General features: G+C 45.3%; 1 protein-coding gene across 2 annotated transcripts in view; it reads right to left on the bottom strand.

Annotated features, from left to right (window-relative positions):
* Nucleotides 1–7,730: 7,730 nt before the first annotated feature.
* The window catches only part of UBE2F (ubiquitin conjugating enzyme E2 F (putative)), an 89,360-nt gene continuing 80,717 nt past the window's right edge, over nt 7,731–16,373 (bottom strand). For both annotated transcript variants that reach the window (XM_075933969.2, XM_075933968.2), the window contains one exon: nt 7,731–9,040. In XM_075933969.2, coding sequence (XP_075790084.1) covers nt 8,990–9,040 — 51 coding nt within the window. In that variant the 3' untranslated portion in view covers nt 7,731–8,989. The remainder of the gene's footprint in view (nt 9,041–16,373) is intronic.

The raw sequence follows: 16,373 nt of genomic DNA, 5'->3' as shown, positions 1-16,373 counted from the left end.
TCCACTATTTGATCTGAAGAAGTGGGTCTGGCCCACGAAAGCTCATCACCTAATAAACCATCTTGTTAGTCTTTAAAGTGCTACATTGTCCTGTATTTTGTTTCAGTTGTCCATTGGGCCCTTTGGATTTATATTTGTAGCAAGGACACAGAGGACAGGGAACTGAGGCATGACAAAGAGGTGTAGGCCCCATATAATGAGAGATGAATTTGAGTGCTTGGTCATTTAAAGGCTCAAATCAATGGAAAGATGTGGGGTGAATTCGGCTCCAAATACCCAAGGCTGTGTGGTCCTGAGGTTCCTCAACACTTAACTGAAACCCAAAAACATATCCTGAAGTCATCAGTAGATGAAGGTGCTCAGCATCTAACAGCACAGGACCTCTGTTAAGGTACATATGATCTTCTCTTGTAATAGTTCGGGAATGGGTCCTGGGCTTGTCTCCACTATGCTGAGAATAGACACTGCAGTGATTCATCCACCAGCCATTGATTTAGCGCATCTTCTGAGATGTGCTAAATCAATCTCTGAGTGCTCTCCTATTGACACCAGTAGTCATCCAGGAGGACAAGAGTAGTTGCCGTCAATGGAAGAGCAGCCCCCGTCAACCTTACCGCACACAAGATGCTGGGGTAAGAACGTAGACTTCAGCTATGCTATTTGTGTAGCTGAAGTGGCGTAAATTAGGTCAACGGTGGTGGTTAGTATAGACGAGGCCTGGGCTTAGCTCTAAATTCCTTAGACCAGATAGGCTCAGATGGATGCTAGGGGCAACAGCTAAGAAATTCTTCTGCCCAATAACATGCATGAGGGTTGCTCAACTTTAGTATTTGATCGGATTGGTGCACAGGAAATTTCTAAAGGGCTTATTCTTGTAAAGTCTCTGAACGGGAGCTGGGTTAGTCTGTAACTGGAAAAACTTAAAAAACAACACACAGTCTCTAAGGTGCTGCAGGACCATGCAGTTTTTTTTAAAGATTATTTTTCTAAGTAAGGCTGGTCTTGCTCACTAGGTTCATTGCACTTGTGTGTCCAAACTTGGCAAGTTTTTAAACAAGGTATTTTGCAGAAAGACTGGTGGAACAGATGAAATAACAGTAACCCTGGAGGTTTCAAGCTGTAAAACACAATGTTATCGTCTTTGTAGACCTCATGGATCCGGGAAGGGCAGTCGCTGCACTCATGAATATTTGGAAAGGCTTTGTGATAGATGGACAATTGTTTATTGCCATGCGAAGGTCCAACTATTCCAAAAGTTGCAGGCTAGAGATAAAAACCCAATGATAATTCAATTATAAATTCCCCTTCAAATCTTGGGAGTGGGTAAAATGGAATTTAAAGATGGAACACCCTTTAAGGGGGATGTGAGCACATTGCAAGCCTGGGCCTGAAATGAACTCTTTGCAAAGGTTACATGCAAGTGCATTTATCAAATACCGTGGAGTGCATCGTTCTAAGCATTTTGACCTTCAATGCATTTAGTCAAGCCACTTTAGAGAGAGGTGAAAAATAGATGAATAGATTCTAAGGCCAGGAGAGACTGATATGATCTTCTAGGCTGACTTCCTGTAGAACTCAGCCCATAGAACTTTCCCAGAGTAATTCGTAGAGCAGATTTTTTTAGAAAGAGCCAGTCTTGATTTATTCTTGAGCTACGTCTAGACTACCAGCAGATTTTTTTTTTGAAAAGGCGAGCCCCTTTTTCAAAAGGGAGTCTAGACGCTCTCTTTCGAAAAAGCACAGTTTGAATTCAATAGCACTTTTTTTTTCGAAAGTACTTTCGGAAAAAAGGAATTATTCCTTGTAAAATGAGGTTTATCGTGATCAAAAAAACTGCCGCATTCTTTTGATTTACTTTTGAAAGAACGCGGCTACAGTCTAGACGTAGGTGAAGTTTGTTCGAAAAAACCCTGTAGTCTAGACACATCCTTGTTAATGACTCACTGTTTTGTACTTGCACCTTATTTCCAATCTGATTTCGTCTAGCTTCAACTTCCAGTTATTGGATTGTGTTAGACCTTTCTCGGCTAGATACCAGTGCTCGTTATTAAAGATTTGTTCCCGGGGGGGAGGTACTTTGAGCTTCTTGAGCCTATATCGATTTAGGTTAAGGGGTGACTTAATTCCTCTGCCACTCTAGTACATGTTTTCTAATCTCTGAATCCTGCTCGGGGCTTGTCTCTGAACGTCCTCCAATACATCAAACATGCAATCTAGCTTGTGAGCACCAGAACTGGATAATATTCCATCAGCTGTGGCGCCTGTGCCAGATGTGGGTGTAAAACAAACTCTGCTCCTACTAGAGCAGCGGTTTTCAAGCTTTGTTTTGTTTCCTCACGACCTAAGCAAAGAAAATGGCTGATGTGCGGGACCCAGTATAATTATCTCTTTGGTGTAGCGTGTGAGTTCTGGGGGCCCGAGGGGGCTCTGGTTTGGGGGAGCCTTGGGCAAGGTTGGTGCTTGTGGGTGGGTGCAGACTTGCGTCCAGTGGCTCTTGGTGAGGGGTACAGCAGGAGAGAGGCCTATAGGCAGCTGTGCACTGCTCTTGCTGGCAGATACAGACCCTCCCCCAACTCCCATTGGCTGCAAATTGGCCAATGAGAGTGTGGAAGCAGTACTTGGGATGGGGGCAGTGCATTCAGCCCCATGCCCCCCCCCCCCTCCACGTAGGAGCTAGGCAGGAGTACTGGGACAGGCAGGACACCTGATGTAGCAACCCCACTTGTCATCCAATAGCAAGGCGACCCTGTGCCTGACATTGTGCAACCCAGAGTTTGAAACCCGCTGTCCTAGAGAACCCATTTGTGTTTTCCAGGATCGCTTTCTAACCAACAGCATCCCATTGGGCGCTCGGGTTCTGGTGATGAACCACTATACCCTCCAGATCTTTCAAGCCACCACTTCCCAGGCTGGAGGCCGTAGCAAGGGCATCCTTTGTTCCTAGATGAACAAGTTCACACTGAGCCATTTCAAATCACATAGTGTTCGCTTGTGCCCGGTTTACCAAGCGATCCAAATCAGTCTGTAGCCCACCCTGTCCTCTGGACTAGCGTGTGCTAGTGTAGATCTTGTGTCGCTGAAAGCACTTTTCTTGATTCACAAGCAGAAATAATATCAACTAGGTTTATTGGGACAGCCATGTTTTCTCCAGTCGCATGGCTCTTGATCCAAGCCCCTCATGTCTACAACACGAGCTAGGGCTGACACAGGCTCATGTACCTGTATACGTGCTAGATCTTCATCTATCAGCCACAGGGAATACTACCCCATCGGAAACTGAGTCCGTGGATGTGGATGTGAGCAGGGGACTCTCAGCCCGAGCTTGAGGTGTAGAGGTAGCCTCCTTCGTGACAAGGAGGAATGGACTAAAGTAGCCTCCCTTTGCCTTATTAAAATTTGATTTAAAACAAGGGAATTGACGGGGAGGAAAACGCCCAGGTTGCTGGCTGCAGTATGGCTATTATCTTGTGTTCAGGCACTGACTAGCTTAAACGAGGGTTGCTGTAAGAAAGAGGAAAAGAGAGTAAGTCGCAGACCATTATCCAGCCCGGGCTGGGCTGCCTCGGGGAAAAACAACCCCCCACCCATCCATAAGCTCAGCACGTGTCACTGGGCCACCGTTTTTTAAAAATCCAAAGCAGACAAGCGCCGCTGCCACGTGGGAGGGAAACGTGCACCGGGACGGCGGAGCATCCATGCTAGGGCTACAGGAGGAGGCTTCTGAGGCTGAGGGGGGAACCCACCAGTCACAACTGTGCAGGGAGCCTCGTGGGGAAAGGAGCCTAGTAGCTCCGGGAGGGCGGTTCTCATCTCTGCTGGTGTGGCGAGTGTCTGTGCCTGCACGAGGGAAACCAGGGACTCGGGGGGTGAAATCCTGCCCCGAATGCAGGGCAGAGGCAACAGTGGGGACAGAGCTTAGAGGGGAGGGGAATGGTATGGTGGGGGCAGCCTTGGCTCCATGCTATGACCCCTAATTGTGTCCTTGAGCCCTTGAGTAGTCACCCCACCCCTTCGCATGGTCTCTGTGGGTTCATGTTCCTGTAGTGGCCATTGGTCCCTAGGCTGTCCAGTCTCAGGAGCTCACCACACAGTGGAACAAAGTTCTCCAGTTAGCCCAACTGCCCAGTAGCAAGCAGGCTCCTCCAGCGCAGTCACTAGTGTGGGAACTGTCCCAGCCCTTGCAGACACGAGACCATCCCTCAGCGATGTGTTAGGAGGCCTCACCCATGAATCCCTCTGTCCAAGGCAGTAGCAGGTAAGCGCCTGTGTTGCGGTGAGTCCTACGGCACATTAGTCAACTTTCTTTTCCAGTCTAAAAACACCAGAGGAGCCCTGCGGTATTACCTAGCCGCAGGGTGTCCGACGGACTTGCAGGGTCTGTGGTAAGGTGGGGGGACTGGCTACCTACATGGGGACACCTAGTGGTAAGCACAGGAGTGGAGACAAGGGAAAAGACTAAGGGTAACCACTGTGGGTGCGTCTTGACTGGCAAGATTTTGCGCAAAAGCAGCTGTGTTTGCTCAAAATCTTGTCGCCTGCCTACACTGGCCATGACTTTGTACTGTACAAAATCAGTGGTTCTTGCGCAAATACTCCGACGCTCCCGCTCAGGGATAAGTCCTCTTGCGCGAGAGGGCCAGTGTAGACAGGCAACGTTAATTTCTTGCTCAAGAAAGCCTGATGGCTAAAATGGCCATCGGAGCTTTCTTGCGCAAGAGAGCGTCTACACTGGCACGGATGCTTTTGCGCAAAGGCTCATGCCCATATAGACGCTCTCTTGCGCAAATACTTGTAACGGAAAAACTTTTCCGTTAAAAGTATTTGCGCAAAATCATGCCAGCCTAGATGCAGCCTGCGTGTGACTCAGCCGTAGCTCACAGGCAGAGCAGTTACTACTCAAACAGAACCAGGGTTTGTAAAATGTGGGTTTCAAAAACCGAGGGTGCGCAAATTGCCTCTTGACTTACCAGGCCAGCCAACCCCTGCTCCATGGGGCTGAGACATGCAGTGAGAAGAGGATCCGGGCATTTGATCACTGGAGCACAACGAGTACTTTACGCTTAGGTGAGCTGACGGCTAGAGTGGTAGCAAGGCAAAGCCCCTAGCTGGGAGCTCAGCTCCCACCAATAAGCCAGGGCATTGACGCTAACACTGTGTCTGCCTGTTAACACGTCTCAGGGGGAGGCCAGCCTCAGTTATAACAAAGGGTCAGAACTGCGCTAGCCTGGCTTCCACGTGGCCAGTTACTTGCATCTACTGCTCTGCACTGCACGTTCCAATGGGTCTTGTGTGGGAGAGTCTCTCTCTCTCTCTCTCTCTCGCTGCCTTGGGTAGCTCCCGTTCAGCCAAAGCCGTCCGCAGTTCAGGGCCTTGTCTCTTGGTGCCTCTACTTGACAGCATCTGCCAGGCTTTCTTCTCCCAGGGCGCTGTTAGCGCCAGCTTGACCTGAGAGCTCTAGCTATGCGGCCTTCACCCTGGGGGGTGAGCACGCGAGGGCAGGGGAAGGATTCGTGTGTCAGCCCCCCTCCCCACTTCCCTGCCCTCCCACCACCAGAGAGGTGGATTCTCTATGCCATGGGGCTGTAGCAGTCTCAGTGGAGGCATTTGCTGACAGACGAGAGCCAAACTGGAATTGCATGACATGAAAAGGCCCTTGGGTAGACGAATGAGCATCAGAGCAGCTTCATGCACCGAGTCGTTCAGGATTTTCTCTTTATGCCAGGGGCCCATGAAGTTAATCAGGAGTGCTGTCCCGCACCTGGTACCTAAGGGGTCAACTCCGGTACTGAGCAAAGGTGTCAGCTAGGTCAGTGAATGGGTGTGTGCTCTGGCAATCAGCTAATAACAATGCAGGTAGGACTTTCAAACTGGAAAAGGGTTTTTTTCCCCTCTCTCTCTCGCTCTTCTTTGAGTGCAGAGCAATTTCTCCCAGGTATTGAGGGAGATGGGAGACACACTTCTCTCTCCAAGGACGGACTTTTTGAAATGTCTGAGTTGGGAAAAGTTGAGCTAGTCCGTCGGGTTTATTGTTTTCCTTGTTTGGGGGGTTTGGAAATCCTGTCTGAGCTGGCTAAATGTTTTTCTCTTTTGTAACTAAGGGTTACAGCCCAGGGCCGTTCCCCAAGTCTATCAAATGGTGGTTCTCTTTCCATCTAGCCAATTTATGCTTGTAACTGTAGTTTTGTTTTATTCTAATGAACCAGTCTTGGTTAATTCCTGTATCTGGGAAAGTGTCTGTGTGGATCTGCCTGAGGCATCAGCTACCAGAGACTGCAGCTTGTTCTGCTCTTTTCCTTTTCAAGCTCTTTTGGGGGAAAAGAGCTTGGGGTACCTCAGTGGTTGTGTCAAGTGTCCACCGCTGTTTATTGTAGGGATCAAAGCACTTGAGGGTGGCAGCAAGTCCCCCAGGATAGGAGGGGAGTTTTTGTACCAGGGCCTGTAGAGGCAAGGTTTTGGAGTGCTCTGGTGGGCCTCCAACTTCTGCATTCGTCGTGCCAGAGAGGGGAACAGCCTTGACAAACCCTGTTTCTATATAATATTAACAGCACAAGCACCCCCCACCTCTTACTGAATGTGGGGCTGCTTCTTTGCTCACCTTTCGGGAAATGAGATGTAGGTGGGGGGGGGGGGGGGGAAGAGCATAAAAGTGTTTCTGCTTCCAGGAGCAGAATAATGCCAGTTTTTCCAGAAAATCAGCTGTTTATCTGGAAAAACTTGCCAGCTGTCTACACTGGCTGCTTGAATTTCTGCAAAAGCACTGACGATCTCATGTAAGATTGTCAGTGTGTTTGCGGAAATACTATGCTCCTCCCATTCCGGCAAAAGTCCCTTTTGCACAAAACTTTTGCGCAAAAAGGCCAGTGTAGACAGCTCAGCTTTGTTTTCCGCGAAAATGGCGATCGGGGCTTTTTTGTGGAAAAGCGGGTCTAGATTGGCCACGGACACTTTTCCGCAAAAAGTGCTTTTGCGGTAGAGCGTCCGTGCCAATCTAGATGCTCTTTTCCAAAAATGCTTTTAACGGAAAAGTTTTCCGTTAAAAGCATTTCCGGAAAATCATGCCAGTCTAGATGTAGCCTGAGGCAATTGCTTTTGCGCAAAATCTTGCCGCCTATCTACACTGGCCGCGAGTATTTGCGCAAGAACACTGCCGTTGTAATGTACGAAATCAGTGCTTCTTGCGCAAATACTGACAGTCCCGCTCAGGGATAAGACCTCTTGCGCAAGTGACCAGTGTAGATAGGCAACGATAATTTATTGCGCAAGAGAGCGTCCTTCTACACTGGCCCGGATGCTTTTGCACAAAAGCACGCCAGTGTAGTGCTCTCCTGCGCAAATACTTTTAATGGAAAAACTTTTCCGTTAAAAGTATTTGCGCAAAATCATGCCAGTGTAGACGCAGCCTGAGGGTGGCACAATATTATTACAAACCAACCCCTTAAGTTTTTTTTAAATCCCAAACTGTGGCTCCATCTTTCTCTGAACAGCTGCATTCTTGGCTCTCTGGTGTCCGATTGTGGTAAGGAGCACTCTGTAGCCCTGGAAGGGTGGCCGAAGAAGCAGGTGGCCAAAGCTGGCTTTAAGAATGTTGGGAAGGGATCACTGAGGTAGCAACTTGTGTTGGAAAGACACTAGGTAATTTTACTGGCTAGTAAAAGCCCCGAAGAGCAACTAATCAGAATCAGGTAGCTGTGCAGGGGCGCAAAAGGTAGAAGTGTTACAGGCACACGCAGTATGGATGAAACCACAAACATTTATTTTGCTGCTTCATCTATTTGTAAACCTGGAATTGAACCCATTTCCACTCAACGATCCCACCCTACAAAGCATGCCACTGTCTACGGCTCTGGCCATTCGTATATCCCTGGGCCAAACAGCCCCGGAGCATCGCTCTGATCGGCAGAGGTGAGTAATAAGGGAGCACTAGCAGACAATACACAACACTTTTCACAGCCCTCATTCCAAATGCTTCATCCCCTTAGTTTTGAGCAGATGCTCTGCAGGAGGCTCTCTGCTTTCACATGTCCTCACTCTTCTTTGATACACAGTTACTTATTAGAAGGGTGGCTGTAGCATAACCCTCCCACCCCCAACTTAAAAATAAATAAAACCTAGGCTCATACGCAGAACAGACCAGTGGTGCAGTGTGTATTAGCTGTTATACGCACTATTGTATCAGTATGTGGCTGTCAAAGGACAGAAGGTTACAAGACACAGCTGGGTCATTCCCCAGAAAATTAATCCAAACTCCATTGTCACCAATTTAACTTAAGTTTTCAAAATTTCCTCTCCACATCTGACTCTGAAAGGCCTGTTTTCAAAAGTCAGCCTTTCAGTGCATTTGCTCAGAATATATAATTTTTTTTTCTAATACTATACATTTAGACTTTTTGCTTAGGGATTAGCCTATGTTTCTCAACCACTGTGCATAAAAAATAGAAACTAAAAGTAGCAATGTACAAGTCACATATTTGTTCCAAAATGTACTTAAATAGATCATTAGAATTTCAGCATTAGATAGAGCTGATTTTATGAATTCTGACAAGCTCTAATATTCCAGGGGGAAGGGGATATTATTTCTCTCCATCAAAGGCAATAGTACTGTGATTTGGTTCAGAGGGGGACTACTTTATTGCTAACATGTGTTTCTGGAACACAACTATTTTTACTAAGCAGGAAGAAAAGTGTCGTACAACTTCCATAGTGATTTCTTGTAACTCTCAAGCATATTTCATCAACAAGATATACAGTACAGTTTCAGAAGAGCAAACATTTGAAAGGTAAGCAAACAACTTTTTTTAACCAACAGAGAATTTCTTGCTGTATTTATGTTGAACTGTCCACTTATCGTGGACAATTATATAGTTAGTTTTCTTCTTCAGTACAACATGGACACAGGACTAGTACAATCTGGGGTTTTGCTGTTGTTTTATAAATTATAAAGACAACTCTATAGTATGAAATCCATGGTCCTGCCATCAGTTTCCTTTCATCATCTTGCATACCGCTTAATGTAATCTTCAACTTTATTCCGAAAGTCATCCTGAAGAGAAAGAAAGAACAAGAATGACACCACGTACATTTCAGCAAGACGGTACGAGATGTGGAGGGATGAAATTTCCATGGTAAGTACGCAGTGGAGTTGGTTTGCAGGTCTCTCTTTGCTCTGCCTTGAAAATTGACTGACACTCTGCATTTTTCACAGTGTAGCAAAAGTGAAGGGGGGAGGGGGGAAACGGTGCAATACCATACTTAGAATCCTCTAAGTAACACTGTACTATGGACGCTTGTCAAGAACGGTACAGTTCAAACAGCTCTCAGACCATCAGCTGGGTTCAAACTGTGAATGCCTCATCATATACAATGTAGCCAAGGTCATAGAATTTTAGAGGGAAAAAGTTCTTAAGTGGGGAATATGAAAGGTATTATTAGAAGATGCATGACACTAACTCTCCCCCTCACCCCCCCAATACAATTGCATAATATCACAACTATCATATAAATAAGCTATTTTTTAACTGTCTAGACAAATGCAATAACTCTGAACAAGTTAGCAGCTTGCTATAGTAACTTTAATTACAGAAAGATTAATCCACCTCCCTTAAGGACAAAATGGAGACAGATAGCCCCGAAAGGTAAGACTATGGTGACACAGTATTTCTTGGCCTGCATGAAGCATAAAAATATCACTTGCAAGGCCTAAAAAGAATGTGAAGAACAGCTAGCCAAAAGATGCAAAAATATTTGTAAGTACATCAGAAGCAGGAAGCCTGTTAAACAACCAATAGGGCCGCTGGGACGTTTGAGATGCTAAAGGAGCACTCAAAATCAATGAGGAGAAACTAAATGAATTCTTTGCATCAGTCTTCATGGCGGAGGACAGGAAGGAAATCTGAGGAACCGTCCCAGATTGAGGTGTTAGAAGTGGTTTTGGAACCAATTGGTAAACTAGACAGTAACAAGGCCTGAAGAACTCAAACATGAAACTACAGAAGTGCAGTCTGTAACGTGCCATTTAAAATCAGCGTCTGGACCAAATGACTGCAGCGTAGTTAATGTGACATTTCTAAAAAGGGCTCCAGAGGCAAGCCCTGCAATTACAGGCCAGTAAAGCCTGACTTCAGCACTGGGTAAACTGCTTGAAACTATAGTAAACAGAATTGTCTGAGAGAGCTGAACGTGGCTTTTGTGAAGGGGAATCAGGATTTACTAGTCGACTAGCATTCTTTGAGGGGTTCAACAAACATGTGGTCAAGTGAGATCTAAGTAGAGCAAATTAGGTAGTCAGTGGATAAAAGGAAAAAGGCCTTTCATGGACTGGAAAATGGTTAAAAGATAGAAAGAAATGGTCAGGTTTCAGAATGGAGACAGATAAATCGTGGTGTCCCCCAATGGTCTGTACTGGGACCGTTGAAATTCAATTTATTCAGAAATGATCAGGAAAAAGGGGTTGGCAACTGCTATAAAAGGTAGTTAAGTCCCACACACACTGTGAAGAGATACAACAAATTTCAAAACTGGGTGACAAGTGAAATTTTAGTGTGGAAAAATGCTAAGTAAGATGCATTGGAAAACATCATCCCACCTATACATTTCAAATGATAGGGCCTGATTTAGCTGTTATCACTCAAAAGGGAGATCTTGGAGTCCTGGGGGTAGTCCTCTGAAACCATCCACTCAGGGTACGTCTAAACTACATGGCTCCGTCGACGGAGCCATGTAGATTTGTTGTTTTGGCAAAGTCAAATGAAGCCGCGACTTAAATGATCGCGGCTTCATTTAAATTTACAGGGCTGCTGCACTGAGCCGACAAACAGCTGATCAGCTGTTTGTCCGCTCAGCGCGCTAGTCTGGACGCTCCCCTGCCGACATCAAAGCCCTTTGTCGGCAGCCGCAGTAAACCTCATCCCACGAGGAATAACGGGGCTGCAGACAAAGGGCTTTGATGTCAGCAGGGGAGCGTCCAGACTAGCGCGCTGAGCGGACAAACAGCTGATTAGCTGTTTGTCGGCTCAGCACAGCAGCTATGTAAATTTAAATAAAGCTGCTATCATTTAAATCGCGGCTTCATTTGATTTTGCCTATGTGTCTAATCTATATGCCTCTGACAACAGAGGCATGTAGTCTAGACACAGCCTCAATGTGCAGCAGCAGTCAAAAAGAAGCCCAGAGACTGCTGTGAATCATTAAGACATGGACAGATAAAACAGAAAATAGCATATTCCCTCTATATAAATCCCTGATACACCCATGTCTTAGGGTGACCACATCTGTGGGCAGTATTTATCTCCAAAAAGGTGTATTGGAATTGGCAAAGGATGAGAAAAGGGCAATAAAAAGGACTAGGAGTATAGAACAGCTGCCATATAAGAAGAAATTAATAAAACTGGGACTTTTTAGCTTGGAAGAGAGACTGGGGACAGGAAGGGTGGAGAATATGACTGAGGCCTATAAAATCATGACTGGTGTGAAGGAAGTAGATAAGACAGTGCTTATTTATTTACTCCTCGCATGAAGTTAATAGGTGGCAGATTTAAACAATGTGCAGTCAGCCTGGGGAACTCCTTGCCAGAGGGTCAAGACTAGGACAGAGCTGGGCTTGAGGACTGGCCTGCAATAAAGATGAGCTCTTTAGGGCAAGGACTTGTGGGCGCTAGTGAATTAGAACGAGCTAGATGTTTTCTTTAAATGTCAATTTTGTAAGTGTCTTTGATCCATCAGTTTTCACTTGCAACTACTTAAACTCTCCGGAGAGCTATTCCCCTGGGTCCAGAGCATACAGGACTCTCCACAGCAGGAAGTCTTGGGAGACACTGAAAGTGCTCCCGCAGCGAAGGGCCTGGAACAGCCTGATCTCATTGAGGGGCAGGGACTGTAAATGTCACCACTTCACCTTAGGATGATGATGATGGAAGCACTAGAGCCCCAGTACAACGGTCCTCATCCTCTCCTTGGTGACTTGGATTGACTCGGCAGGGAGGTACTGATCCCCCACCATGGCCGCTAGGCGAGGCCAAGAGCAGGTCACAGGGAACCCTATGGCATGGGGTACCAGTGGTTCTGAGTTAGATGAGGCAGAGAAGGGTCCCAAACCAGCGTGGATCTTTCGGGTGCTGGAGGATAAGTAGGGAGCAGCTGGCTCACTCTCCCAGCGAGGATGCAGATTCCGGCTCAGACTGATGTACAGAAGGGGTCTCGGTCTGGGGCCTCTTGGCCTTCTCCATAAGGTTTGTGCAGAGATGAAGGTCCCCCCCCCTTCTTGGGTACAGCTGGGGAACAGTCAGCAGATACTGCCCCTTGCTGGTCCTGAGAGGCCTCTTGTACATTTCAAAAGCAGGGCATGCGGGGCCAGAGGGGGACTGCTTACGTCCCCCGCCGGCCATGCTCCCCGCGGCGCTTCTGCCTTTGACATGTAAAAGAAGCCAGCAGAGCTGTTGTTACATTTCAAAGGCAGAAGCGCCCTTATCGATTAACTGAATAGTCGATGCAAATTACATTAGTTGATTAATCTAAATTTAACGTCCTTACCGCAATCATTTGCGATCCCCTCCACAGTCATCTGAACACTGTTAAATCTCCCAATATTACATTTCAGTAAAATTCACACTTAACATTAACTATAACAAGTTAGGCAAATTATTTGTTAAAGATCACAGACTACAGAAATGGCCAAAATCATTGTGGGGCATGGGGGAGGAACACACTGGAAAACTGCAACAATTCCTCACCAATATTTTATAATAAATATTCTTTGGCAAGCTGCAGTTGACTGACAATGAAATAGATATCAGAGTCTTTGTAACAAAAGACGCAGCTAAACTAAAGGATAAAAGGGTCTTTTGGAGTTACCCACAACTCAGTTCTAATAAAAAGTGTTAAAGTGATACATGAAATATTACTTTCAAAGAAAAACCTTTCCTGTGTTTTGTTTCATATGAAAAAAGTGAATGTCAAAACTGCATCTGAACAAATTCTTTGAAACACAAAAATGCCTGACACGTACGGTATTTTCCCCAATTACATTTCTTCCTGGTCATTGTTTTTCTCTCACACTTCATTCAAGAATTTCAAAGCACTGACATTAAATTTTAATAGTATGAAGAGTGATATTTTGTGTCAAAGGAATGATTTACAGATTTCCCCTAAAAACTTTCAGCACATTTGCAAAACATACCAAATAACGGTGCCAATTTAATAGCCCATATAGTTGTTGTGAAGATCGACATGGTGGAAGATCTCCTCCACATTACCCTGCTATGCCAAGGGCCTCAACATGACAGTCCCTAATTCTCCACAAGTTGCGGATCTACAGCAACTGTGCTGCAGTTAGGGCCTTTCATTCCTTCAGTGGGCCAGGGGATGGTGTCAGCTGTCGGACTCGCGAGCGAAGGGTTCATCTGATCTATCTGAAGACTCAGGCTGGGACACTTTGACAGTATAACTGTGCCAGTGAAGCACTCCTAGCATCCACGCAGTTATACGGCAAATCTGTGCTCTGGGTGGTTCAGCTCATCGCAGTTCCCTCCCCTCATGTGCAATTTGCATATTATACCAGCAAAACTGCACTTGTGCCACTACAAGCTGCATCTACCACAAGTAGCTGTTGCTGGCTCAGCTCTGATGGACCAGGGATCACATCTCTTCACAGCCCTGATGGACCCACCCGTGCTGGCAGAAGTTCGCACCGCACAGTGTCACTTTCATCTGCAACTGTAAGAGCTACAAACGAAGGCCAAACATGCCTGAAGTATGGTCTTAAATCCATATTTAAGCACCTAGGTTAGAAGTGGCTTGATCTGAGAACATCTGTGCATATACAGCTACTAGTGGCTTCAATGGACTAAGAGTTGAACATCTGAACGAGGCCATTACAGATGCTCTAGGCTGGATTCCCAGAACTGGCTGCAGTTAAGTTGTCTCAAAACTGAAATTGGGCTGGGATGTTCAAGTCATTGCATGTGAGGAGAATGCCATTTTCTCACCCGATGCACGGCGTTCTGTTGGTTTTCTCCCTCTGGTATGGACAGTTTGATGCATTCCTTTGTGAAACGGAGATTACACCATGGCAGAGCTCATTAGAAAGTCTATCCATAGCCAGGAGCCTAAAATTTTGACGCGAAATATATTTGGAAGTTTTAAAGAAATGTGAAGAATTCATTGATGCATATAGAGAGAGAACTGGTGAGTATGAGACATGTAGGCTATTTTGCAGATCAGACACTATTTAAATAAAGTTACATTCCAAAGATCTGTCACAGACATTTCAGTAGTTACATGTTTTATTTATAAAATTGATTCATTGTGATCCTACAATTCCTATTCCTGTGCCAAAGAATGAAGAGCTGTTACCTTAGAAATTCCTCCTCAGAAGAGGAACACTTAATCATTTGCATCAACATTATGAATAATTTTGCATATCAACAGTTGTATCTAGTGGTAATGAAAACAAGAGGGTCAGACATTCAGATGCACGGGAAGATTTTACAACTAACTTAACCTGGCATCAATTGCTGGACAATCATTTTAGGCTCTCTTCTGACAAAATAATTTCTGTATGTTTGGGCAGAAAAGCTTTAAACAAAACTACCACAAAAACCACAACCGGCTTGCTGAAGAACCCAAATGCAACGGTGTTCAGTCAGTATTCAGAACGGATGGGCAATCCACATCTTGACCCAGACAATGTGACAGAGCTCCAGGCAGTGAATTCAGTATACAATGATGCTCTAATTGAAATGAACACTTAGAGAACATCCATCTTTGACACAGAGAAGAGTTCTAATGGGACAATCCCACAATGTCTCACCCATACACAATCAGTTCATTCTTTGTTGTCTGGTGAGGCATTCATAACCATTTACAAATCAGAGTATACCAGTCAGACATAGCCATGTGTCAACTACTCTGATACACACAATAACCAACGTAGGAACATGACTATTCTTGCTGCCTTCCACTATCTAGTATGGTGGCATGTTAAGTTGTTTGAACTACATCCTGAGCATCCTGATGAGTGAAGGAGACACTATAAAGTTCTTAATGAAGTTCTCTTCAAATCTCTCAACCAAAGGGGTTACCCATGCAGAATGCACATAAGCAAAATATGTACACACCATTCTTCACAGGTCAAGTTCATACACCCTTGGCTTGCTGCCCCCTTCTCGGGGAGAAGCACAAGCGCTGCTGAACTTTCCTTGCAATTCCCTTTGTGAATTACTTTCTTGCTCACTGTCTGCTATGGGTCTGTAATCAAAGTGAGCCCAAATAATACATTTTTCTAAGCTCTGTTTGAGAGTCTCAATCATACATTTGAATCTGTTTTATTACAGACAACTCTTCCAGGTATTCCTTTCATCCTATACTCAGATATTCGCTTCTGGCATAGAAGCATCAATACATGTAATCAAGCTCAAAGCAGCAAGTGGTGCCCATCTAGCCAGTGTGCACCCAGAGGAGGGAATACCTGATGACTATGCAGAGCTGTCTAGCTGAACTCCAGCCTTCAAGTCAAGACAACCATGAACTAGAAGGTATGCAACTAGATCGAACACACAGAAATGATGTAATTTCCAAAGTTAAAGCATTTGTCTAAACCACCATTTTGTAATGAACACAAGAGCTCCAATTTATTGGAAATATGTTTCTTTTGGGTTTTCAGTTGTGAGCTTGTTTCCAAGTAACATCTTCAAAGCTTTAAACCAACATCATGAATATGAAAAATAAAGTCCCACCCCCTGCTGCCTTCCCAGCCCTGCAGAGCTCCTGGCCACCAGCCCTCCACCTGGACTCTTTGGTCTGGCAACATCGAGGCGGACCATGGACGTTGCTGGACCAGACAGTCCCAGTTAATAAAGGTTCAACGTGTACAACCTAGCCACAGATCTTCTGCCACAGCCAATCCCATTTTTGCATCACATACATTTTTAATTTAATCTAAAAATATTACTTGAAGTGCCTGAAATTCTGTGTGTGGCGACAGATACAATAATTTGCATGAATTAACCTTGCTAAATTGATTGCCGCTAATGATGTAGGGAAGGGAGATTTTTTTCTTTCAGTATTGAAATGACAAAAATAATACCTGCACTACCTCTGTGAATGTTCAGTAGAACATGTGTCAGGACACAGATTAAAGTCTGGAGGATATTCTCTATTTTTTAAGTTCTGTATAGTCTTGCCTCCAAATTTAATAGTGCACATCAGATTTTCCTTACAGATAAGAAAGTAGGGCTAAGGCTCCTATTAGAGCATCTCCTTATTTCAGCTGAGGACAGTTTAAAGTAGGGGGCACAGGTCACTACAGAGCCATTAAAGGCAACTGCATTCTACTGTAGTCCAAGGAGGACACTATGAAAAATCAAAATCCGCTGTATGGC

The sequence above is a fragment of the Pelodiscus sinensis genome, chromosome 7 (assembly GCF_052426305.1).
Source record: "Pelodiscus sinensis isolate ZL-2025 chromosome 7, ASM5242630v1, whole genome shotgun sequence".
Lineage (NCBI taxonomy): Eukaryota > Metazoa > Chordata > Testudines > Trionychidae > Pelodiscus > Pelodiscus sinensis.
Note: the sequence above shows the minus strand (reverse complement) of the source record. Positions and strands in the feature narration are given on the sequence as shown.